General features: G+C 42.3%; 1 protein-coding gene across 4 annotated transcripts in view; it reads left to right on the forward strand.

Moving 5' to 3' along the window:
- Positions 1 to 80: 80 nt before the first annotated feature.
- exoc6b (exocyst complex component 6B) overlaps positions 81 to 26,000 on the forward strand; it is a 93,011-nt gene continuing 67,091 nt past the window's right edge. Inside the window, exons 1-7 of one of the 4 annotated variants that reach the window (XM_071459944.1) lie at positions 81 to 340; positions 10,945 to 11,110; positions 11,375 to 11,422; positions 11,511 to 11,601; positions 11,863 to 11,908; positions 13,267 to 13,471; positions 22,537 to 22,728. In XM_071459944.1, the coding sequence (XP_071316045.1) occupies positions 252 to 340; positions 10,945 to 11,110; positions 11,375 to 11,422; positions 11,511 to 11,601; positions 11,863 to 11,908; positions 13,267 to 13,471; positions 22,537 to 22,728 (837 nt within the window). In that variant the 5' untranslated portion in view covers positions 81 to 251. The remainder of the gene's footprint in view (positions 341 to 10,944; positions 11,111 to 11,374; positions 11,423 to 11,510; positions 11,602 to 11,862; positions 11,909 to 13,266; positions 13,472 to 22,536; positions 22,729 to 26,000) is intronic. The other 3 variants (XM_071459945.1, XR_011684810.1, XM_071459943.1) reach the window with 3 other exon arrangements.

The following is a 26,000-nucleotide window of genomic DNA, read 5'->3' on the forward strand; positions in this document are numbered from 1 at the left end:
TTTAATTCTTTTTTAGGTAAAAAACCAATTTATTCATGTTGCAGCTTAACATTATAACATGCATAACGTTGTACAGGTGTTCACACTTTTGTCCGCCCCCATTATAAACGGAAAACTCCGCTCACCCGGGCTGCTCTGTCAACACATCAAACCAACCCCGTGGTTCCTCCTCATGACGCACGGAGCCCAGCCAGTCCGCTCGGCTCCGCTCGGCTCCGCTCGGCTCGGAACCGTCCACAGCAACATGCAGGATGGCGAGCATGGAGATAGCCGCCGAACACGAACGTATCCTTCGGGAGATAGAGAGCACAGACACTAACTGTATCGGACCGACCCTCCGGTGAGTAACCCCCACAACTACCACCACCACCACCGGCGGCTGCCCCCCCAGTCTGCCCGGTGAAGGCGGCTGAACTGGCGGCGTCACCCAGCTGAGGGAGCGCGGCTAGCTGCGACTAGCGCAAAGTTAGCGACTCCTCCGAGAGTCCGGGAGCTTGCGCCAAACTTTAACTGCCATGTTTCCATTATCGGACAGCTAACCGGCTAACTTTAGCAAAACACGAAACCTAGCTAATTTACATCCTACACTAACATCCACAGTGAGTCTGGACTGTCAGGGCTGGCCTCGGGTTTTTGCCTCGACGCTCTCCTTTTAGACTTTTAGCTTTGTCACCCAAGTTTATCAACTTAGAGGGATTTCAGCAACTTAGGCTAACGGTAGCTAACTTAGCTAACTAATTGACATTCTGCTCACTGGCGCCAGAGCTTACAATGAGAGTCGGGCTTGTTTCTCAGCCCTCTCTCTTTCCCAGGCGGATTTTTGTGTTTGTTGTTGAAGTCTGTCGACTTAAGGAGGCGTTCAGGTGTCTTTGGTTAGTGACAGCTAGCCTGCTAGGTGGTTAGCAACAGTCAAGATGCATTGAACCAAGGAGTGTCAAGTGCAGCAGCTTTGACAAGCCCAGCCTCTGTCTGTCTGTCTGTGGACAATGAATGAGAGGCTCAGTTCAAATACCCCTGGGGTAATAAGCAGTGGTCGCAGGGCATTACACACCACACTGAATGGTTGATGTTGGTCATGCCTTTGAATGCTTATGAGCGTTGTTGCTGTTGCTCAATGATTTAGTGGAAACTCTGCTTTACAAGCTGAATGACTTTCCTGTTCATTTTGGTGTTTGTGCCAGCTACGTGGTTTCACATCCCATGAGTGAGGGAGGATCTGTCTCTCCTGGCTGAGTGTTTCTTCACATGTGTTTGGATCTGAAATTGTCCTGTTTCTGATGGACTTTCATCTTGAGACACAGAGGACACGATCTGGTGTGGGGTGTGATTTGTCAGCTTGCACGTCATTTGAAAATTACTGTGATTGGTTTTTGTTTTATCCTATTAATTTTTTTTAATGGAGCAAATTTCATTCAGGGATATTTGAATCATTCTACAATGGTCTCTTCGTGCCCTCTCAGAAGAAACTGTGTCCTTGGCCAGCGCTCTTTGAACCGATTGTCCAAAGAGGAAATAGGCAGTGAATGACCAGGGAAATGCAGCAGAGGAACTGGGCTATTGAAGGCTTATCAAAGGTGTGTGTTTGTGTGTGTAAGTGTGTTTTCTTCTTGTCCCTCCGTGTTGGTCATTTTCCCCTCATAGAAAGGCCTATTTCAGCTTGTTATTTAGGCCAGTTGCTGTGCCTGATGGGAGGTTAGGAAGCAGACAGAAGTGTGTGTCTGTGTGTGTGTGTGTGTGTGTGTGTGTGTGTGTGTGTGTGTGTGTGTGTGTGTGTGTTCACTGGCCCTCTCGAGATCCAGCTGCCATATGACTTGACAACTTTGTGCGACACCTCTAGCTGCCACATTCTCCTCCTCTGAGTGTGTTTGCGTGCTGCTCAGTGCCGTGGTGAGTGATTCAGTCCGGCAGTCAGACAGCAGTAATATTATTTTCTGTCTACGCACGCTCCTGTGTGATGTTTCATGTCCTCCAGCCTGTGTTTGACTCTTCCTCAGTATATCCACTTCAACCAGTGCACGCTCACACACTTAAAATGCAATGACACCATCTATGTTTGGAGCTGTCAGCTGCATCATTACTTTGTATTTACCTCAGAGGGATGTTACAAAGAGCGTTTCATAGGCAAATACATCAGAGGATGAAGGATGCAAGAGCAATACTGGTGCTATTTTTATCTTTTGTCAACCAACACTGACTTAAGATGTTTTCTAATTGCACATAATAGCACATGTGCATTGTGGGATTAGAAATTGCTGTTTGCCTTTTCCTTTTGTTTGATGGAGTGTGAGGCCAAATAACCAATAGCGTGTGTTGTTTTATGAGGTTGTTGGAATTACTAAGTTGTGGTAACTTTTCATTAATCAGAGTTTTCTGCTTCAGAAGTACTTTTTTCAGTAATGAATCAGCAAAAACCGAAAACTTTCTCTCTTTATCAAAGAAGAAGAGGAAAAAGAGAAACAGCAGTTTCTGAGTGTTTGTGCAGCTGTGATCACAACATGTTGTGGATTTTACCTCGTAAATGCCTGAAATAATTGATGAAAGTTGTGATTACTTGTAGTCGATAAACAGAAAAGTTCTTTGCAACCATTTTGATTATTGATGAGTTATTCAAGTAGTTTTTCAAGCAAAAACAGCAAATATTACCTGTGTCCTGTTTCTCACTTGTGAGGATTTTCTGCTTTTGTTTTCATTATGTGATAGTCAGTTGAATATATTTTTGGGTTTGGGGACTGTTGGATGGAAAAAAAGCAATTTGAAGACGCCATCTCAGGCTGTAGGAAACTATAAGAGGTGGGAGAGGAGAAAATAACTGGTAGATTATTTGATAATGACAGTAAGTGTCAGTTGCAGCTGTAGTTTTATCGAGTAAATGTCAGGAGGAGATATTTATTAATAGAATTGCAACAATATTGTATTATTTGGTGCATCATTGCCACTTTTTCAAACCTAATGTCTCATTTAATGTCCAGTCTCCTCCAAACTGTCATCAGTGGTAACTTTCCTGTGACCAAGATTTTCTTCAACCAGCCAGGAAAAACCAGGTTGGCAGTGAGAGCTGGTGGTGTGTTTGTGTGTTTTCCTGCAGCAGCGTGCAGGTCGGGGCCGGCTGCAGCATTCCTGCCTGACAGCAGGATAACTCAGTATAGATCTGACGGGAACAGGACTGATCAGTCAGCCAACTCCCTCTGGTTCACCTAAAGACAGAGAAATTCTAATAATGAGCCAGTAAAGTCCTTTAGGTCACGCCGAGTACACATTTGAAAAATTCTGTCAAAATCGGTTTTGTCCCATCTCACAGTTCAGGTGGGTGGTTATGTAGAGTTATGCTGTGAGATATAAAAGAAATATACATCTCTGTGGTAGGTCCTGTAGTAGTACACAAACACTACCTTCTGCGAGTATAAATACATGATTACAACTGGGGAACTCATAACTGGGGTCAGTTATCAGGTATTAGATTAAATCCATAAATCCTGATGATGTATTGGTGCCATGTCTTTTATCATTTAAACCACAACAACCAAAAAGTTTTATTAAAGCTAGAAAAATCAGACTGTAATGTCACAGTTTGTTGTGGAGGTTTTTCCAGTGGATGAGTCTAATTACTGGTGTTTGAGACTGTTTTCAGTGCATGTGGTTTATTTGGGGGGGTGGGGGGTAGTTTGTGGTTGTTCTTGTATTTAACATTTGTTATAACATTAACCTGAATCTCACCATCATCAAAGTACGAACATACCACTGACGTCCTGCTACCTTGTTTATCCACAGTAGCCGTTCTGACGCTCAGCAGTAGGTTAGAAGCAGCTTTGTTTCTGTGATTTGATTGGTTGTAAGGAGCAATGTATCTTGTTAACAGGAAGTGGATGTTTCTCATTTTCTTATCAAGGAAATGTTTCATGGTCAAGTTCAGATTTCAGGTTCAGTGGAATCTGGGAGCCACTTGCGTTTTAAACCTTTTTAAAAGTGTTTATTTGTCCTCTGCTTCAGAAATGTAAACATTTACCTTTGCATTCGACTGGCTTCTCATTCTGTCTTGATGTATGTTTGAACCCCTTTTCTTATGAGTGTCATGTTGGACTCTCTTATTTTGCAAAAACCCACTCCCGCTCTATGACATCTAAAGTCATTTGTTGCAGCCAAATCAGGTTTATTAGTGCTGAAAACATTAGATCAGTAGTTCTCAAAGTGGGCTCTGGGGACCCACAGGGCGCCTTGAGGGGGTTCCTGATCAATAATAAAAGATCAATAACCGTTCACTATAATTCCATCCATAAGCAACAGAGAGATGTATGACTATTTTGGTCAAACACTTGTAATATGGGGGTCTGTGGTCTAATTGGTGTCAGTTTAAGGTCCATGATGTGAAAAAGTTTGAGAACCACTGCAGTAGATGATTCATCAATTAATCGATTGAGAGATAATTAATAAGCAAATATTTCTATCAGCAAATAACTCTAATTTTGTGTAACAGTTTTACATTTGTTGGTGTTGCTCAAATTAGATTTTTTTTTCTTTTACCGTCCACCTGAGACAGTTGCTTTAATTTTTGGAGCACATCAGCTCACTGTGGATCAAAACAAACAAACCAGCTGTCATGGGGGATCAATATCACATTTAATTAACATATACAAACACAGAGGTGTGCACGTAGTCACACACAACTCTCTCTCTGTTACTGTGCGTGTCTGCGTGATATTCCTCCACCGTCATGTCATGTTTATATCAGATAAGCTGCGTCATCACAGGAACAGTTTAAATGTCTGCAGAGGATGTTGTAATGTTGCACGTGTTCTTCTTCCATGTTTAAATCTGTAAGTACACAGAAAGGTTGTGACTGTAAAAACAGGAGTGATGAAAGGGTGAGAGATTACACAGATGGAGACATATGAAAAATATTGAAAAACCTGAGTCAAAATGTCCCAGAGTTGAAGGTGACGTCTTTGAATATCTTTGTTCTGTGCAGCCAGCAGTTCAGAAGCCAAAGATATTCAGTTTACAGTCATTACAACGCAGAGAAAAGCAGCAACACTTCCTGCTTTAGAGGCTGAAGATGGATAAAATGATAAAAAATGATTAATGGATTATTACATTACATTATCAAACTGGGATCAATTCCTCAAAGCTTTTTCCCTCTGAGGCTGCACCCAGGAAAGCAGTTGTAATAATATGATATTATTACAAGTTTTTTTTAATTTTTTTTTTATCATTGTTGCAGTGAATTTGAAGTGTGTGTCAGCTGTTTTCTGCCTGTTGCTGACTGATTGTGTTGCTCATGAGTTTCCATCAGACACGGTGTCACAACCTCCATATTTCTTATCTGTGTTTGTCTGCAACAGCACTCATTCCAAGGTGTGTGTGTGTGTGTGTGTGTGTGTGTGTGTGTGTGTGTGTGTGTGTGTGTGTGTGTGTGTGTGTGTGTGTGTGTGTGTGTGTGTGTGTGTGTGTGTGTGTGTGTGTGTGTGATGTTGGCGTCATGTTGGCTAATCTTAATGTTAAATTCAGTCATGCTGCTGTTGGTGCAAGCAAAGAGAAGCTCAACCATTGACCTTAAAGTGTGTAAGTGTGTGTGTGTGTGTGTGTGTGTGTGTGTGTGTGTGTGTGTGTGTGTGTGTGTGTGTGTGTGTGTGTGTGTTGAGCCCCACCCTGTGTGTGCACATTAATGACAGGGAACCTTTATGTATTTGCTTATTACGTGGTTTTCTGCTATATAGTCATGGAGAATGCTTGTTTCTGATTGGCTGGGCACACGTCCTTTAGAACCTTAAAGGGACAGCGCAGACATTGTGTTGGACAGTTTAACCACTGGTCTACATTGGTGCACAAGGTATTTTTAAAGTGCAGGTTACCATGGCAACAATATTTAGTTAGCTCCGACTGCTGAGCCCACCTCTGTGTCTGTGACCTCAGTGCCCGGAGTCTGCGATGGCAGCGTTAGTCAGTTCCACCATGTTGGTCCAGGCTGAGATGTGTCAACAGCTCCTTGATGGTCGGTCATGAAAGTTTGTACAGACTCTCACTGGTTCTGGATGAAGCCCAAAGACTGTTGATCTCTGGACCTTTACTCTCGTGCCAGCATAAGGTTGACATCTGTGGTTTTTAGTTGTCTGAGCAAATACTGTGTGGACTGATGCTGAATTTGGTGCACACGTTCTTGTCCAACCCAAATCTGTCAGTAACGCAGCGTATCAAAAACTGCGTCAGATCCTTCTCTGATCAGATAGTTTCTGATTTTGTTGATTCTTGACTTTGGAAACAGCAGTTTGGCATAAAAATGTTCTTCACAAGCCTCCCACTTGTTTTTAACTGAGCTTTTAACTACATAGAACATGTGGAGTTGCTCAGTAGTCATGGTGATGGTTTAGTGTTTGTATTTCTGTTCAAGGAGGGTCTTTGGTGCCCAATGTTTAAGTCCTCTTTCTGCTTTCTCTGGTCATTCACTGACGCCTGTTTTGAGACCGTCTTGAGCAGGGTCCGCGCCCAGCTGTGTGAGGGAGTCATGCTCCTGCTGGTGCCAGCTGGTTTGGAGCTGTGTGTCTAAAATCTGTTTGGGATTTTCATCATCCACCCTTCGTACCCGCTGGTCTTGCAGGGACTGGGTCCTCCTCTTCACTAGTTAAATGTTCTATGTCTCTCTTTATGTCTTGTCTGGATTATCGTGTATTGACTTTTGTTGATTGTGATGGTTACGATGATCACGACATTATTTTATCAAAGTTTGCCTGAATTAACAATTTCAAGCAAATTCTAAATGAAAACAAATAAACGTGTTAGTGAAGTTTTAGTTTTGCAGAATAGTGGAACACAGGTCTGAGATTATATGAGCTTTGCATGCATATTGAAATAAATGTTGACCCTGGAGAAATGGTTTTAATGTGGTGATGGTTTAGGTCTCCTCATGGAGCTGACGGTCGTCACAGCCTGAGAAATTCTGCACAACTGTGTGTGAAGGGTTGAACCAGTGAGGGAAGAGAGGGAGTAACTTGCCACAAGCTTTTTAGCCCACACACACACACACACACACACACACACACACACACACACACACACACATATACAAACACACACACACCCTGCTGAGTCATCAGACTGCACTTGGAAAGACACACACACACACACACACACACACACACACACACACACACACAGGTTGGTGTGCTCGTCTTAAGTGGGTTAAGCTCCTATTTAGCCAGCTGTTGAACAGTCAGCAACTCGTCCCCAAAGATCCTCAACGGAAGACACACACGCGCACACACACACACACACACACACACACACACACACGGGCAGCTGTTTACAGTGGCGTCATAATTTAAAGCAGCCTTCCTGAACTTATTTGACTCAGTTCCCGTCTGTTGTGAAACTTTTTAGCTTAGTTTTCTTTTATTAAATTCGTCTAACCCGCCATCTTTTCCTCCTTCTCCTCCTCCCCTGTCATCCTGCCATCCACTCCTCCAACACCTCCTCCTTCTAAAGCTGCACCCTCCATATTATCCCTCTATCTCATCTGTTTTGCCTTCTATTGCTGTTTTTACTACCTCTCTCCATGAAGACGTTGAATAGCTTTGCAGTGGAAAGTGTTTGTTTAACACAGACCATTCATAATAATAAAAGAGTGAGTGTGTGATAAATAAAAGTGCAGAAAAGAGCAGCTGCAGATTTCTGTGACTCTTCAGTGCAGATTCGACCAAATGGTCACTTTCACTGTGATCCCTGCAGGATGGATATTATGAAATATTAAAAAATGAACATATAATATATGGTACATGGGGAAAAGCCAGATTTTTACAGTCTATTTAAAGACCTGAGGAGGTGAAAATATCCAGTATTTTACTGATTTCAACCATAGGAGGTGGATGAACTGGGTAAGCATTGAACAGGGGAATAAAATCTTTTTTTCTTCCTTTTTAAGGAACTTTAGAGGCTTAATGTATCTAGAATTTCACTTATTCTAATGATGATAAAAGGCACAGAGAGGTGAATGAATCCAGTGATTTTCTTCTTCTAAGTTTTTGAGGCTCAGCGAGGTGAAAGTGTCCAGTATTCACCTTTTTTAAAGGATTTTATGAAGCCTGTATTTGACTTTTGTATTGATTTTTAGAAGCACGAAGATGTGAAAGTATCAATTTCACTTAGTTCAAGGATTATAAGAGACTTAAAGAGGCAAACATTAGTCTTTTTTTTCCTTTATTCCCATAATCCTCTGGTGTCTCCTCTCCTCTCCTCTCCTCTCCTCTCCTCTCAGCGGGACAGACAGTACCAGGCACTGTGGGACTCGGAGACACGTGCACAGTTATAAATTAAAAGCCGTCAGTACTGACACACACATGCTAACCTCAACTTGCGCACACTGGTCCATGTGGTCAGGAAACCAGCTATTGTGCAGAGACTACACAGGAATAATTTCTAACTTGTATTGTTCACCAGAAGTGAACACAACATGTTTGTGTTACTGCAGATGATGTCAGTGTTTGACTGTAATCATGATCTCAGCTTTGGGAAAACTAATCTGGATTATCATCTGAGCTGTGATTATTAAATCATCACTAAAACAGACTGTAGAAAAAGATCTGGACTCATTTTCAGACATGGATTCTTGCACGTTGATACTTTCATTTCTTTATTGACTTTACGTGGCTCAGTGTTTGTCGAGGGCAGAGGTTCAGCAAACACACGATCGTATCGTATTAATTGCAGATGTGTGTGTGTGTGTGTGCAGATGTGTCTTGTTTCTATGAATTTCTTTGTGCGCTCGCTCTGTGTGTGGCCTCTGTGTGTTCTTGTGTCTAAAGAAAGCACTGTGTGGCGTCAGACCTGCTCTCCATTGTACAAGTCGGGCATTTCCTGGTCAACAGGAGGAAGGGTGGGGGGGTTCATAGCCATGCACAGGTGTGTGTGTGTGTGTGTGTGTGTGTGTGTGTGTGTGTGTGTGTTGTTTTTGGAAGGGGAAGAACACAGGAAAAACTGTGATAGCTGTTACACAGAGGCTTGTAAACGTTTGATTTTCTACATTTGTGTCTCATCAGACCTCTTTATTAAACAGACCTGTTTAGTTGTAAACATTTACCTTCAGTTTTGTTGTATCTTGAGCTTCTTCATGGCATTTTTTAAGAAGATAAAGATTCTTGTTTCCCTCCAGTGTCAGAGGGTTGAACTGTAAACCTGCAGCTTTAGTCAAACTGATCCACTGAGAAATAAAACATCTAAAAATGTTGAGTAGTTTTAAACCAACTTAACTAACTAAAGCTGGTTTACTCCCAGGATCCCTCACAGCTGTGGCTCAGGATAATAACCTGAATTGATCAAATTACCCCTAAATTTACTCTGATCAAAGTTTTTTTTTAATATAAATAAACAGTCCGAATCTGTTGTAATCCAGACAAACACAAGAAAGACACTGATTACAATACGTTTTACAGTACTCTTTGGGTTTTGGTCTGTGGGTCGGACTAACCAGGAGATAAAACCTTGGTCTGAGGTAAATTGTAATTGTTTCTGAAAATAATTGCCAGATAATTAGAATAACTGCAGATGCAGTACCAATAACAGATTTTAGCTCACATCGTCTCAGTCTTGAGAGAGAGAGATGTTACATCAACATCGTGCTGCTCGTTTGCTCGTGTCTCTCCCTCACTGAGCTCTGCTGTCAGTCAGGTGGGAGCAGCACTTTGGTGGAGGCGCCTGGAGGCAGGGAAATGATAAAACCTCTCACGGAGTGTTTCTCTGGTTCACTGATGGCTAGAAGTTTAGACACTGGAAAAACCAGGCTCAGGACTGGTTTAAATTTCAGTGAAAACAATGAAGTATACTCAACAAAATAAAACCGCTTGATTTGTGAATGTGCTGTTGGTGTATAACGTTGTCCCACAATGCACTGCACACTGTCTTATCCTATTTTGTTGTTAGTTTTGTGTAAAGCATTTAATAACACGATAACACAAAATTTGGGATTATTTTTATTATACCATTTTTGTCAGTAAATGGATCAGTGATTTTTGTCTGTGAAATGTCAGGAAATAGTGAAAGAAACCACACGTTGTTTGACCAACAATTGATTTTGAGTTTACACTGATATTAAATAAAGAAAAGCAGTAAATGTTCCTTAAATGAGGAGCTGCAACCACAGAGGATTTGGTGATTTTGGTTGAGAAATACTTAAAATGAGGATGACAATAGTTGCAAATTACATTTCTGTCCAGAGACTAATCATCGCTCAAAAATATTATCAGAAATTTGTTTTAAAAGAAATACATTTCTCTGTGTCCGTGGATACTAACTTTGAAAAAGCAGTAGACCATAATGTACAAAGGACATGCTGTGAGTAATTATGTAAAACTGTGTGTTTTTACATGCAGAATGGAACTGGGGCACTGCACTGTCTTTCTGCAGCTCTTATTGACGTGGCCTTCATCCAGGCATTGAACTGGGCACTGACCTAATGGACCTACTTAAAATAAAAGCAGCCTGTGGTTGGTTGCAGCTCTCAGCTGTGGATGTATGGAAACGTGTAACAGGGTGTTGTTGAAGAGTGTTGCAGTAGCGCCCCCTGGTGGACAGATGATCTTCGGCCTCTCTATTTTCTCTGTCTCTAGAACCAGTGAGTTAATTAGCTTCCCGCTTAGTGGGTAAAAGTTGATTTTAATGCTCCATTCGATGCCTTATTGGACTCTGTAAACTGCATAGAAGTTGTCCTGAGGAATTTTGTGAAGCATCAGTATTGTGATAAAATTGTTTTGAGGAATTTTGGTATCTCCTGACTTCAGAAGATCCAGGTAAACAAAGCTCCAGACCTTCCACAGTTGCACTGTGTAGACTAACAAGAGGTGGAAGTGTCGACTAAAATAAAAATGAACCAACAATGAATAAACAAAAATAAATCTTTAAAGTGACCTTGGACTTCAGACGTCGTAGCCCTTCTTACCTGTTGTTGTCTTTCTTCTTGTCCAGGTCGGTGTACGACGGTCAGGAACATGGCCTGTTCATGGAGAAGCTGGACGTGCGGATCAGGAATCATGACAGAGAGATCGAGAAGATGTGCAACCATCACTTCCAGGGGTTCGTCGACTCCATCACGGAGTTGCTCAAAGTACGAGGGGAGGCGCAGAAGCTGAAGGTAAGGAGGGATGGGGAGGGTGGAGAGGAGTGTGAAACAGCTCATTGTCTGGATGGAGTGTAAGATGCTGAGGAGAGGTGGGAAATGGATGGAGGAAAATATGGAGAAAGGTCGGAGAGGTTGAAAAACATTGGTCACAGGTCTGAGTTTAGGGAGAAATGGGCGTCTTAAGATTGATGTTTAGGGACAGATGCAGAGACTGAAGGTAAAAGTGGACTTGGGAAGATAATACTTCCTCATTTGTTGATTGTTTTTCTCTCTCAGAGTCAGGTGACTGAGACCAACAAGCGTCTTCAGGATGATGGCAAAGAGGTAAATCAACAGGTTCACAAAGATCAGTACATCAATAAAATGTCCAGGCGTGGTTTAAGTTTCTTCTTCTTCTTCATCCTCCTTTCAGCTCATCAGCTCTATGGAGGAGCTGAAACAGTGTCGAGTACAACAGAGGAACATCGCTACAACCATAGACAAACTGACGCACTGCCTACCAGGTAACACACAAACAAACACACAAACCCACAGTATGTATAGTGTGTCCTCCTTTCCTCTAACGTCATTTAATAAAGTTTTGAAGGGAGGAAAATGACTGAGATCTTATATTGGAGTTTTCAGAGGTGAAAACATTTTATTTTAATGTTTTATAAGTGTAAATCCCTTCATCACAACATTTATTTTGACCATGGACCCTGCTGTTAGTCCTGTTCTCACACACATTTCTGCTCTTCTGCTTTGTCTCCTCCTGTTTCCACCAGTCCTGGAGATGTATAGCAGATTACAGGAGCAGATGAGGGCCAAAAGGTATGTTACTCATCTTCCATCTGACTTCACAGACTTTTAGTTTGAAGATAAAAACCTTGGGTTTGTAGATGTGAATTTCTGCAGAAAAAAATGTTAATAAGATTTGATTCAATAACCAAATTTTGCCATAAAATACAAATAGTTTATATAATTTTCTGTAAGAACTCAAATGTGGATACCAGGACTTGGTAGTTTTGGGTTTTGGGGTCAGTCATTCAGCAGGTGAAGGAGGGGGCCTTAAGGTGCTGACCCTTGGCTCTTGGGGTGTTGCATGTTGGGAAGAGGCTGTTGCACTGACTCTGGTCCAGGGCTGAGCGATATATATTAAATCAATTGGATTAATACACATCACTGTGCTGTGTAAAGTGTTTCCCACACATAGGCTCTTCCTGGGCCTGCCGACCTGCCCAGGAAGATAAAGTCCTACATTAGGACCCATAATGATGGGACACGTCATCCCAGTGGATATCAGATCTACCCAAACTGTAACTGGCTTTAAAAAGAAGCTAAAAACTTTTATGTTTATTTTATTGCTGTTGAGCTCATTGAATGACCTGTGTGTAGGATAATGTGCTATACAAATGAATCAGCCTTGTCTTGAGACATGAGAGGAACCACAACTTGTAACTGTTCCCCTTTGTTTAAACTTTTTATGTTGAGATATCACAGTGAGTCTGATAAACACATACTGATGTTTAAACCTGAACAGAGCGTATCCTTTAATATATATTTGGTGCAGTTTGACTTTCAGCCACTAGATGGAGCCAGAGCTCTTGGAATAGAAACACAAATAGCCTCTCTCCATCTCTCTCTGTCTCTCTCGCGCTCCCTCTCTCTCTCTCTGCCCTCGGCCTGACCTGCAGACAGGAGTCTGGTTGGTCATAAATTTGTCGTTTTTGTTTGTGTGTTTTTCTACTTCTCTCTCTGTCCTGCGGCTGCCGCGCTCGCAGAGAGCAGCGAGAGGTCAGCCAGCAGCGATCGCTCCTCGAGAGAGAAAGTGTGTGTGAGAGATGTAGTGGAGTGAAGTGTTTGAGGGATATAGTGTTGCCAGAGGTCCCTGAGGTGTGTCTGAGTGTGTTTATTTCTCTCTCTCTCTGTATATGCTTGTGCTTGTGGATGTGTTTATCTTTGTGTGTTTCTGCTTGCTTTTAGTCATGCATCAGACAGCCAGGACAATGCTTTACTGTTGTGTCTGTTTCACTGTTTCTTTCCAGTCGTCCTGTCTTGGCCAGGTTGACATTTCCTGGTTAAATAAAGCTTAAAAAACAATAAAAAACTCTCAGGTTCAGCTGGAATCTGCGTGAGTTTAATCTTTAAACACGTGTGTGTGTGTGTGTGTGTGTGTGTGTGTGTGTTAGGTACTACCCAGCGCTGCGGACGCTGGAACAGCTGGAGCAGACGTGTCTTCCCAGGGCCGGTCAGTACCGCTTCTGCTCCATCATGGCAGAAAACATCCCCAAGCTGAGGACACAGATCCGGGACACAGCCATGACACAGCTGAGAGACTTCCTGGAGAGCATCCGCAAACACTCGGACAAGATAGGAGAGACGGCCATCAAACAGGTACACAGTCACACACATACACACACTCAAATGATCGATAGGTAATCAATACACTCAGAAAGAGCAGACAGCAGAACTTGATGCTGGATAAACATGGACGTCTAAGTAAAAGTAGAAATGTAGCACAAGCTCAGTGTCATCATAACTGTGTTTATCGTGATGTATCTGGGAACCATGGCAATGCTATGAGCTGACAAAAGTCAAAACTTTGCACATCCCTGCTCAAGAAATCATCCGTGTGTGTGTGTGTTCTGTGGTTTTGCTGTAAACGAGCATGTATGCACTGCAGAAGACGCTGTGGCTTGTCAGCAAACGTTCACATGAACACACACACACACACACACACACACACACACACACACACACACACACACACACACACACACACACCCCCGGCTTTTCAACACTTACCTCATTGTTTTTTTTTTCTGTTTTCCAAGGCCAAGGAAGTTATATTTGAGTGTGTCTGTTTGTGTGTTTTTGTGTTCTCTTGTGGTATCCACAGCTCAAAGTGGGACCTCTTGTTTATTTGTGTGCCTCCATTATTTAGGGGAATGTTGTTCCGTGGAATTGCAGGATGGAGGGGCGGGATGGGAATGAGGAAGGAGAGGCTGTCGACTGACAGATGAGCGGAGGAAGACTTGGAGAAAAGTGGCTGCGCAGTCGTTGGTGCACTGAAGTCCAATCACGACTTCCACTATTAATAATTGTCGACTTTGACATTCAGCAAATGCTGACTCATCACACTGGCCTGGCGGGCGAGCATTCGTACCTCATCACAAAATGCCAAAACTAAATCTGAGGGAACACTGAATCGTTTCATTGACTCTGCAGCAGGAACTAAATGTCAGTGAGAGGCAGAATTAAGTAGCTGTGTGTGTGTTCGTCAGGGGAGAGATTCCCTTTGAACTTTAGCCTTTTAAAATTAATTTATGTTGGCAAAGGGGTTGAATTGGTGCATTTATCATTTTTTAAAGGCAAGGCAAGTTTATTTATACAGCAGCATTCAGACACCGAGCTTCACAGAGGCATGGAAATACATTAACAATAGCACATTAAGACGACACAGCAATAAAAAAACAATAAATCTAAATGAATCATGTCAAGTTTGCATAAACTTTTTAAAAGAAGTGCTGCAGTGATAAAAGACATTCAAAACGAGCAAATGCAAACATGGCACAGGATTAAAAAGATGTTGCGTTTGTAGTGTATTGATAAGCTGCAGCAGAAAGTGACGTTTTAAGGCCTGATTTAACTGAGCTGACAGCCTGAGCAGAGGTCAGGAGGATATGATCGAGGTCATCAGATATCAAAGGAATTTTACAAACATCTCTGTACAGGTGAACACCAGGTAACAGCTTGTTTAACACATCGCTGAGACACATGGAAATTAGATTTATATATATTTTGTCCTGTAGATGTCACTAGAGGATCAGTTCTTTCTCTTAATTGAAAACACGGCTGTTTCTGGCTGCCCAGGGGCTTAAAAGCAGTTTGAGAAGATAACCAGTGCAGGTCATAGAGGTCACTGAGTGGTTTGATGAATGTGAAAGTGATGTGACTCACACAGTCACTGATTTCAACACCAATTAACAAATATGGGAGGTTTTGGGATGGATGGATGGATGTTAGACACCAAATGATGGAATATCATTGGGAAGAATGATGCCTGTCCTTGCTTGTTGCATCTATGATGAGGACGAATGTGTTGAGTTTTCTCTTGATTTGACACCTGTGTGTAGGTTAAAGCGTTAGTTTTACAGTGATCAGGGAGGTAATTATGATCAGACTGAAACTCCAACCACGAAATCTTTCATGTCTTGAGGAACCGTCGCTAAAAAGTACAGGAAACTGAGGAATCTGTCTTCAGATGACCCTCTAACGCAGCACAAGCAGTCTCCACGTATCACTCCACAGCAACACAATGGAAACCCTCCACTGAGCCCCCTCAACCCCCCCTCAGGTGGGGGGTCCTCGGCCCGCAATTTGAGAATCACTGGTGTAGAAAATCCACTTGCAGTCACTGAAGAAGCTAACCGCTAACTCCTCTAACCACTAATTACGAGGGAGATTATGGAAACCCCAGTGGTCCAGCAGTCCTGATACTGATACTGGGATTATGTTGTTGTATCAAATGTTTGGCTCCGAGCACTCGCGCTCAGTCGGAGACCTTGTAAGTGTGTGTGTGTGTGTGCGGATGAGGAAATTAGACGTTCTTCTTTCCCTCCTTTGCTTTGTCCCTCCTTCACCCTTTCCTTTTTTCTGTCTCTCCATCTCTTCCTCTCTCAGACAGTGTGTCTCTCTGGTGTGCTCTGTTCCAAATTAGCTCCAACTCTCTGTACCCAGCCGTCATTACAGCTCCCTCGACCAAAGATGTGAAAATAAATAGATCTGGGGAAAGAGGAGGAGGAGGAGGAGGGGATGGAGGGAGGAGATGGAGGAGAGTGAAGGGCTTACAATGGAGCTATTGTCTGCTGCCACATGCCCATAGAAGAAGAGGAGGAGGAAGGAGAAGGATGAGTAGCAAGATGGGTAGAGAAGAAGAAAGTAAGGGGGGGGGGGGGGGGGAGGGATGAGAGTAGGAAACAAGAGGGAGAGAGGAAGACAAAGGGAAGAGGTCGAGATGGGGAGAGCAGAGGAGAAACAAGAGGAGGAAAATGATGGACAGAAAGAGGAGAAAGGGAGAGGATGGAAAGAGAGAAGAGGAGGTGGAAACAAGGAAAAAGGGAGATGATGAAGAGGAGAAGAGAAAAAGAAGATACGTATAAGGAAGAGGAGGAAGATAAAGAGTAAAAGAAAGTAAAGAGAAAAATGGAAGACAGGAGTAAGGATACCAAGGTAAAGAGGTGGACAAGGAAAATGATGGAAGATGGAGGAAAGAGGAAGAGGAAGAAAAGGGAAGGAGACTAAGAAAGTGGATGATGAAGAGGTAATGATGAAGAAGACAGCAGAAAGGAGCAGGTGTGAGGAGGAAGAGAAGATAAGGCCGTGTTTAAACACACATCAGTGGTTACCTCACGGAAAAAAACTTCTGCATCAGCTCAATGTGATGATGTTCAGTCACATTGGAAAGTTAATACAGGACTGTCCAAAACTCCAGATGTTTCGATTCTCGTCCATCAGGCAACAGCAGGTCTCATGACAACAACTGAACATAGAGCCAGAGTCAGACTGAACCATCTTCACTGACGATGAGTCCTGCAGCTGGCAGAGCCCTGATCTGAACACGAGGAGACGGAAGAACTGAGGCAGGTTCTCCAAGATGCTGGAACATCAGCAGAGATCTTAAAGATGGAGGATAAACAACAAGAAGACACAGAATCATTTTCTTATCTGACAACATTTCAGATGCGACAACACTCTGGATTTAGACCCAAAAACAAGTTGGTGAGGTTCAGAGAAAATTTATGATTCGAGGTAAAAAGACGACTTCAGTATTGTTCGCTGACTGTCATTGTCATGTTGCAATGACAAACACGAGAACACAAAGTCAGATGGTTTGGTCATCCATCCATCCATCCATCCATCCATCCATCCATCCATAATTACTATGACCTCCAGACTCTCTATCTCTCTCTCACTTGAATGTGAGAGAAAGAGAGATGGCTGATGGTGTCCAGTCTCAGGATAAAAAACTCTGCTGAGAAAGTAGAAAGGAGCAGAAGAAAGTGAAAGGAGGAGACGGATGGAAACATGGATTAGAGGAGTAGAGCGGGATGAGATACAGCAGGATAAAAGAAAGGAAATGGAGGAATCTTTAACTGGAATTGTCTCCAAATGTCTTTGTCTTTCTTTCATGACTCTTGTCATTTCTCTATCTCTCCCTCTCTCTCTCTCTCCCTCCGTCTCTGTCTTTCCACTCTTTCCGTCTCCTCATCTTTCCAGCTACCTCCCTTCCTCCTTCCCTCTGTTGCTCCTCTTTTTTTTTTTTTCCTGTGTCTTTTATTAACGATCAGCAAAGGATGAGTTCAGAGCTTCTGCTGTGTATTCGGTAGTTTTACACACAGACACACACACACACACACTCAGACACACACTCGGTCGCACACACTAATGGGAAACAGATTGTTGGGCCTGTGAAGTGGAAGAAGATTGATTACCTGTATCTAGTTACTGAACACACACATGCGTGCGCGTGCAGCTCGGGTGGCGGAGGGCACACGCTGAGTCAGTGTGTTGAACCATCGCAGGGAAAACGAAAATAGACTGTTATGGGTCGCTGTGTCAGTCGCTCAGTATGTGTGTGTGTGTGTTGTCTGCCGAATAATGCTCCACAGTTCACTGCCATCGGACACCATTATTTCTGGCTAGGGGTCGGCCTGCCAAAAAGTGATCTATAGTAGGGATGTCCAGCTCAGGTTTTTGCCCCTGGTCCTGGTCCAAGTCATTTCTTATTGATTTTTATTTTTATTTTTACTCTTTAATACAGCTGCGCAGTTTACTTTGAGTACAGCTCAGACAGTTTTTATAAAAAACCCATATTTTACACTTTTATTTGAAGTGTTATCCTTAAAAAAAAAATAAATAAATAAATAAATAAATAAATAAATAAATAAATATATATATATATATATATATACACACACACGATTTTAAATAAAAAAAGAAAGAAAGAAAATAAGAATATAGCAGATTTCAGGTAAACCAAATCCTGCAGGAAACCAAATCCTGCAAGGTTGGATGGTGGGTCCAGGTGGGCGGGGCTTGGGGCGTGGCTGAGAGCAGTGGCTGGTTTATTGTGACATCACAAAGTTCCAGAAGTCCTGACGGCTGGTTTTAAGGCTCAGTTTCTGAATGCAGGCTGTGTGCATTTCTCTGTGGACTAATACTTTCACAGTATTAATACAGAACCTAGACCTGCTTTATAATCAAAAAACACATGGAAATCTACCTTTAGAATATATGGAACATTTAATAGTTGTACCTTTGTACCTACACAAAAACAATAATATGTTCATTAACAAAATACAGAGTCAAACACAGTCTTTGATGGTAACATTTAGATCAGTGGTCCACTTTAAAAATGACAAAACATCTTTTCCAAAAGTGACTCCAGTTAAACTGCTTTCTATCACACAATGTCATTGCGGATATCATTTTTTTGATGCTCTTGAGGCATCAGGAGCAAAGTTTTTGTCACCTGTGATCCCCAGAAGTTAAAATTGAAGTTGTTTTAAGTTGATCTTGATACCAGTTAGTTCAAAAATGACTTGATGAACTTCTATTCAACAACCATAATGTAAAAAAACTGACCTGCTGTCACTGTGTAACCAGTCAAAGGGCTGTATTGTGCATTTGCACATTTTGTCAGAGTGGCTGCTTCATTTTACACACACCTGGTGTGTCAAATGTGTAAGAGGAGCTTTTTTTAAAACGGTTAAAAAACTTCATGAAGTTTGGTTTATATCATCATCTTGGATACAACAGATTCAGCTCATGAATGTTGTGTCACTTGGTCAAACAAACACAAGTTGAGAGAAGTGCCTCGGTTTGTTCAGTTCTTGTTAAGTACAATTTTCAGTCTTGTTTTTTTATTTAGAGGCTCGTTCTTTTGGGAAACAATTTGAAATGTATGATAATTACCTTTGTAAGTAAAGACATGTAAGTTTCCCAGAAGTTCTTCAAAACTTCAAATCTACACTGTCACTACACTGTTGTGACCTTCCCACAAAAAAAAAGGGGGTTTAAACCACTTGTCAACAAACAGATCACAGCAACTTTGCTCTTTCACTTGCAATTTTTGTCATTTTCCACAATCGCGCCGCAGACACACAGAGAAGAGAGCAAATCGTTTTATCAGCGAAGCCGCACAGCACATATTTAACTCAGGGCTGCCTTGTGGTGTCACCACAGTGTAATGTCAGATAATTTTCAAAATAATTAGAGTCATTTTCTACTAAATTGACGATAGTGTGGCTCAGAATCTGGTCCTCATCTCCAGCTGTTTGTTCTCACTTCCTCAGAAGTAATTTTCATCCATCGGCATCTTCTTCTTCTTTTTTCTCTCCTCTGTGTCTCTGCTCTCTTCTCCTACTCATCCTCTAACTCATTCTCGACTTCATCAGGGTTTTTCCTGGCTCTAAATGAGGCGGAGGTGATACATGTGTACATGTGTACTTGGCTCAAGCAAACACTTTTTACATGCAACAGTAGTTATAGGGAATTCAGAGTAATTTCCAAAAGGACAGAAATAAATTCTAACAATTTAGGAGATGTCACCTCGTGCATTTTTCACAATTTTATGACAGTTTAAAGACTAAATTAAATGATTAATTGAAAAAAAACCTTTACCCGCTGAATAATTTTCCAGCTGATGTTTGGCTGATAGAGAAAATTTTCTTTTTTTTCTCTTAATTGTATTTTCTTTGTGCTTTTCTAATTCTTCTAAAATTATTTAACAGTGAGGAAAGACAAATACTGCCACGACTAGCCACAACAAATGATTTTTTTTACCATGACATATTTTTTCTAATTAGTTTAAGAACCACCACCGTCGCCGTAAGAAATCTGTCGCTGACAAAAAGTCAGAGTCTTGTCAGAGCTGCAGGCAGCATGAAATTTGACGGAGGCTGCCGCCTCATCATTCTCTATGCAGGAGAAACCCTATTCTTTCTCTATCCACTTCTTTTTTTCCCACATTTTTTTTTTCTCCTCTGGTCTCCCTCTTTTCTTATGGGATTCTGTGCAAACGGTGACGCACATTCCCGCACTTGAGCTTCGAGGGCCACGGGGGAACGCCACCTCTGAGGAGAAACACAACAAAAGACAGGGTTAAAAAGGTTTCTTTTTGCAACAGAACTTGGTATTGTATGATGGCGAAGAATGAATGGCGATGTGAGTGCGTCTACAGTATGACTGTGGATGCCTCAAGACACATGTGCGCTTGTTGAATAACGGTGAAGAGCCACATTCAACCACCAAGTGGAATTATTTGACGTAGGTGCTGACGTCCGTGTGACGTGCGGCCGCGTCGCGTACCGTAGGAAAGATGCTTCACTTGCTCCCTCTCTCATGTCTGTCTTTCATGGCTTGCTTTCTTTTGAGGTGCAGTTATGTTAATTTGTATGTGGAAAGAAAGAAAATGACAGTTTGAAAGATTAGAGAGGAATGCCACGCAGAGAAAAAAGTGTCGCTGACAAAACAAGGCTCTTCCCTTTTTGGAGGTCTGTGCCGTTTCCTTTTTTTTTTCGATGAACTTTCTCATCGATGAGTCGCACTGTTTTGCCTTTTCTTGCTATTTTGAAAAGTTGAGGATGGTGAGAATATTTTTAGAGATTGTTTGTTACCTACGTTCCTCAAAAGAGGAACGTAGGTTAACCCCCCCCCCCCCCAAATTCCTTCCTCCTCACCTTCTATGCAGAGGAATGAGACCTTCCACTGATTTTGTTTGTACTTATTGTCTTATATGACTCATTAGTCATCTATGTATGTGTGCGTTTGTGTGTGTGTGGGCATTAGATCAAAGATGGCATTGTGTTCTTCCAGCATCACTGATATTGTGTTCTTCCGGGTTTGTGCATATCCACCCTCTTTTAAGAACACCAGTTTTTCTCATTACCGTTGTCATTAGCAACTGAAATCAAGGCGCTCAAAGCCTCTGACGTGTTTATTGACGTCCTCATCCACAGATTTAAGCGCACGAGGTAGGCTACGTGCTGGCGCCGACGAGCCTCAGGTTTTTTTTATTAACAGAACCTAAGGCGGATTTGGGTGTGGATGGAAAGATGCACTGAGAGGGTTTCCCCGCCATACCAAGGTTTTCCCACAGAAATGTTAGTGGTGTAGAGTTGGATGAGTTAACAGCGTTTGATGAAAACATCCAAGACACATCCATATTTGTATCAGATATTAGCAGCTTTGTTAAAAAGACTGCAAAACAAAAACATAGACATATCATGGCGGGAAAAAACAAACTTTACTGAAGTTATCTAAGCATGTACAACAATACACTAAAGATTCAGAGGTAGTCTTGGGCGTCTAGACACAAACGTGACTGTGTTTTCATTTTGTTTTGGATACCAGCCTCCATTAATTTCTAACCAAAACTTCCTGCCGTCTGATTATTTTTATTTTTAGTATTCCTGATCCGATGCTGCCACAGAGGGAGAAAAATACATAATTTCCCATGGTACTCCCCAAATAGCGACAGGACACAGTTTGCATCAGATATTACACAGCACATTGAATTGTCCTGTGGAAAATCTTTCCATTTCCTTCTGTCTTTGCCCCACCTGTCTTATGTTCCTTTATTCTGGGAAACTTCACTGATGCGATCATTGATATGTTACCCAAATGTGTGCTACATATGAAAACATATCAACATATTAATTTAGATGAATATTGGGTATTAGGATTTTTGTTCAGTTCTCAATTTCTGCATTTTTTTTTTAAATTTCTGTGATAAAATTCAACTCATTTAGCTTAAATGTGTATTAAGCGTTGCTAATGCAGCTTCACTTGAGTTCAGGTTTTGGAAAGCAGGAATATAGATCAAACATGTAGACTGCCCCCCATCTCTGCTTTCAAGTCCACGGCACTAATTTTATGTGCTTTGTTTATGGTTTCATTGACTCTTCATCCTTCCTGCTCTTCCCTTCCTGTCTTGCTCTTTTCCCTCTGGTGTATTCTGAGGCACTTCGGTAAATCCCTTTTATAGGCCGGTTCCAAGGGTATTTTCATGGGACAAGGAGTGGCAGGTCTTACTCAAAGGTCTCAACCAGTGACCTCATGGCACCACATGTAATTTCTAAACTTTTCCCGAAACTGTCTCAAAAAGAGGAATTAGATGAATGTGAGGCATTATTGCTCACTTTCCCTCAAGGATTAACACACTGTTTTCTTGCAGTGTTTGTGTCTCTGCGTCCTCTGTTTTTGTTTGCTTCCCTTTTATGAAAACATGTCTCACATATTACCTCAGCTACAATGGAGTAGAAGAGGATCCTCTTCCTCTCTGGCTTTTTGAAAAGTGTTATGGGGAATTTGGGAAATGTGGTTACAGGGGAGAATGAACTCCCAAACAAAATAAGCTCCAAGAGTTGAATTTGTGTTTCTGTGTTGTGCTACAGGCCCAGCTTCAGCGCTCACTGGACAGCTCCGTTTCCACACAGCCGAGGGCCCTGCTTGGGCGACGTGGCAGAAAGGAGGCGGCGGCGGCAGCGACGAGGGCGGGAACGGACAGCGATGGACAGGGTGGCAGTCCAGTGTCAGAACAAGACTCTGGCATTCTGGACGTGGAGGATGAAGAGGAGGATGATGAAGTGAGGAAACCACAATTACACACACAAACACACACGAACGCTTCACTAAGTAACAGACCTTCTGATAGTACGGCTTCACCTCTTTTGACGGAAGCTGGGAAATCGAAGGGATGTTTGGAAAAATCCCTATTGAATTGCAGTCGCATCACACACTAAATGGTAGAACTGGTCTGAACTGTTTTTGTCACAGACAAAACTGATCTTGTCTATAATTTATCTCCAGCATGGACCCAGTTAGAGTCTAAAACCCCCTTCCTGCACAGCTTGATAAGGGGGTCTTTGTGCAACTGTTTCTGTAACTTTATGAAACCGACAATCCAACATTCACACCAACTTCACACAGTGACACTTCGAAAGTCGTTCTGGAGAGATGGTCTGAAAATATGCGCCGTTATCCACATTTTTAAACCCCCTCTCTATCATGGCCTCCTTTTTCTCCACCTTTGAGGGTGGGGTTGGGAACAACTATAAACACTTGATTGCAGACACGTTCGGACAGCACGTCTTAAGAACTACTTTTGAGAAACCATAAACCAGACCTTACTTTGTTTACTCCTCTAACTGCTAGACAACCTTTGACCTGACCAAACCTTTGATAGGTTTCCCCTTCAAAAGGTGGAATGGATGAATCTGTTTTGAGGCCTGATAATCTGCTAAGGAGACCTCAGCTTTATTTCCCTCTTGTTGCTTTTTCTCTATTGTTTCTCCAACTTTAGTCATTTTTCTTTCATCTCTCATGTTTCCCTTCTTTCCCCAGGCTCGTCTTGTATCTCCTTGTCTTTCCTTTTCTAGCTAACCCTTTGCTTTTTCTTTACTTGTCTTGTCTTTTCCTTTCATTTTTTTCCCCACTAATTTCCTTTCCATAGAAATAAGCACCGCTCTGAATGGTGCGTTCTTCTGTCCAGTAGTCAGATGTCATTAGGGTCGTCCCAGGTGAGGTTTGGAAAGTTTGTGGTGGGTGACGTTATAGTGAATATTGGGCCCAGAGCAGCACGTAGTCCACGTAAACCAGCTGAGCCAGTCTCTTAAGTTTCTAAGCACACGTCAGCTCACTTTTAAGGAAGCAGCTCTGTTTCAAGCCAAACGGAAGGGTCAGATATGCCATCAGTCCTCTTTTGTTGAGGTCAATAACACAAACAGGAATGACCAGTATGCATCAGAGCAGATCTTCTGAAGCAGAGACCTGCTGTGACTCTCTTGTTTATGATTTTCGGTGAAACTTTAGGAATTGACACTGCTTCGTTTGAAGTAGTCACAAACTGTATTGTCCATCAAATTACATTGCAAAGTGATTCACGGACACTTAACTCAGTTTGAAGAAGAGGAAGTTGTTTGAGTCAATAACATGTTCGCAGACTCTTCAGAAGATGGACTTGTGGAAATGGACACAGCATTGTGACATTGAACTCTTGGAGTCGTCCCTCGCGGGATCAAAGTTCCTTTTTTTGCAGCCCTTGTTGTTCACACTTAAGGAAAAGCAAAGCACAATGAAGCTTAAAGAGAATGGAGCTGAACTTGTCACCCCCTGTGCTGCCATTCTGTTCTATGGTCCCTGTTGTCCCTTTGGCTTATTTACGTCCTGTAACCTTAACTCAACCTTCTTCACGGGAAGACCTTGGCTCGAACAAAGGCCTGACCCCTGCGGTCGGCAGGGTTATGACCGCGTTGGCGCCGATGGTTGGCATTGCCGCTGCCATCGTCCCGTCTCCTCACGGCATCCTGCCCCTGCCATGTCTTTCCCTTTCTTCCCCTTCCCTTCATTTACAGTCGTCCCCCTGTGTCTCTGTATCCTATTTTCTTTGCTCCCTTTGTTCTCCTCTTCTTGTCCTTTGCCGCTTCTTTTCTTACCTGCCCCACTACTACTCCTTCCTACTGATCTTTCTAGTCTTTGCCTGTTTTTCCTTATCGTCTTCTTCACCCTTTTCCCATTTTTTTCAGCTGCCTCTATCATCATTTCTTTCCCTTTCCCCAGTCTTTCTTGTTTCATCAGTGGTGCTTATCCCGCCATCCCCCGGGCTGCACTGGGCCACTCTGACCATGTCATGGTCCACCTGATTCCCACATATAGGCAGAAACTAAAACTGTGTAAACCTGTTGTTTACAAGAACCTCCAAGAACCTCCAACTGCACCAATCACCAAAACAAATTCCTTGTATGTGGAAACATACTTGGCAATAAAACTGATTCTGATTCTGATTCTGATTCCTGTATCTGTCCATTTCTTTTTGGTTTCTCTCAGTCTTATTCTGCCTTTCCTTCTCAATCCTGTTCTTCTTGATCATTCATCTCCAGCCTTTCATCTAAACTTTAAACCATAGTTATCTGCTTTTACCTCTATTTTCTCTCTTTCTCCATCTTTCTATCCTTCCAGCTCTCACTCTTCTTCTCTTCCTCTTTTTTGTCTCCATCCCTCCTCTCCCTCCACCTCTATCTTTGAGTGGTACGACTCTTTGTTTGCTTTCATTGTTTTTGGACTCTGTGTGTGTGTGTGTGCGTGTGCGTGCATGTGTGTGTGTGTGTGTGTGTGTGTGTGTGTGTGTGTGTGTGTGTGTGGTTACATCAAAGCTGGCATTGTGTTGTGCCTCCAATGATTTTTACAGAAAGCAAACTTTCCAGAGGGCAAGAGGGCACATGGTTTTTTGCTTTTTGTTTCTGTGTGTGTGTGTGTGTGTGTGTGTGTGTGTGTTAAAATTGTTAAATTGCCACTGTGTTGTTCCCCGGAAGACAGAGGATGTGGGTAAGGAGAAAGGAATGGAATGAGGGATGGTTAGACGGAGAGATACAGTAGATGGAAAGAAAAAGAGGTATGAACGGCTGGTGACGCTGTCAGAGGATTTTCAGACAGAAAAATGAAGTGCTGCAGAACGTTTTACTCCCCCCTCTCTCTCTCTCTCTCTCTGTGCATCTGTGTCTCTCTGTCAATTACAGTTCAATGGGCATTTGTAACATTTGTGATATTCATTAAACTTACCCTGAAAATCAGTGAAAAGGTTCAGATGTTTTTATCCCCTGAAGCTTTATTGGCGAAACGTTTTGATGAAGAAACATGTTACCAGAGCGTGCACGAAGACGTAGTAAATAATGCAGACAGTGTGTGCATAAAAATACACAATACATGGAATGAAACGAGTAGCTGGTGATGAGAAATAATATGAGAAATACTGAAATCATGAAGGTAAAGAAGAAGGAATTCCCTGGTGTTTAAACCTTTTCACATCAAGGACCCTGATCTGATAAGATTTTTGCTTTTAGATGTTTTATTACAGGAAGTG

The sequence above is a fragment of the Trachinotus anak genome, unplaced genomic scaffold (assembly GCF_046630095.1).
Source record: "Trachinotus anak isolate AG129_WGS33_773 ecotype Australia unplaced genomic scaffold, CSIRO_AGI_Tana_v1 ptg000023l, whole genome shotgun sequence".
Classification (NCBI taxonomy): Eukaryota; Metazoa; Chordata; class Actinopteri; order Carangiformes; family Carangidae; genus Trachinotus; species Trachinotus anak.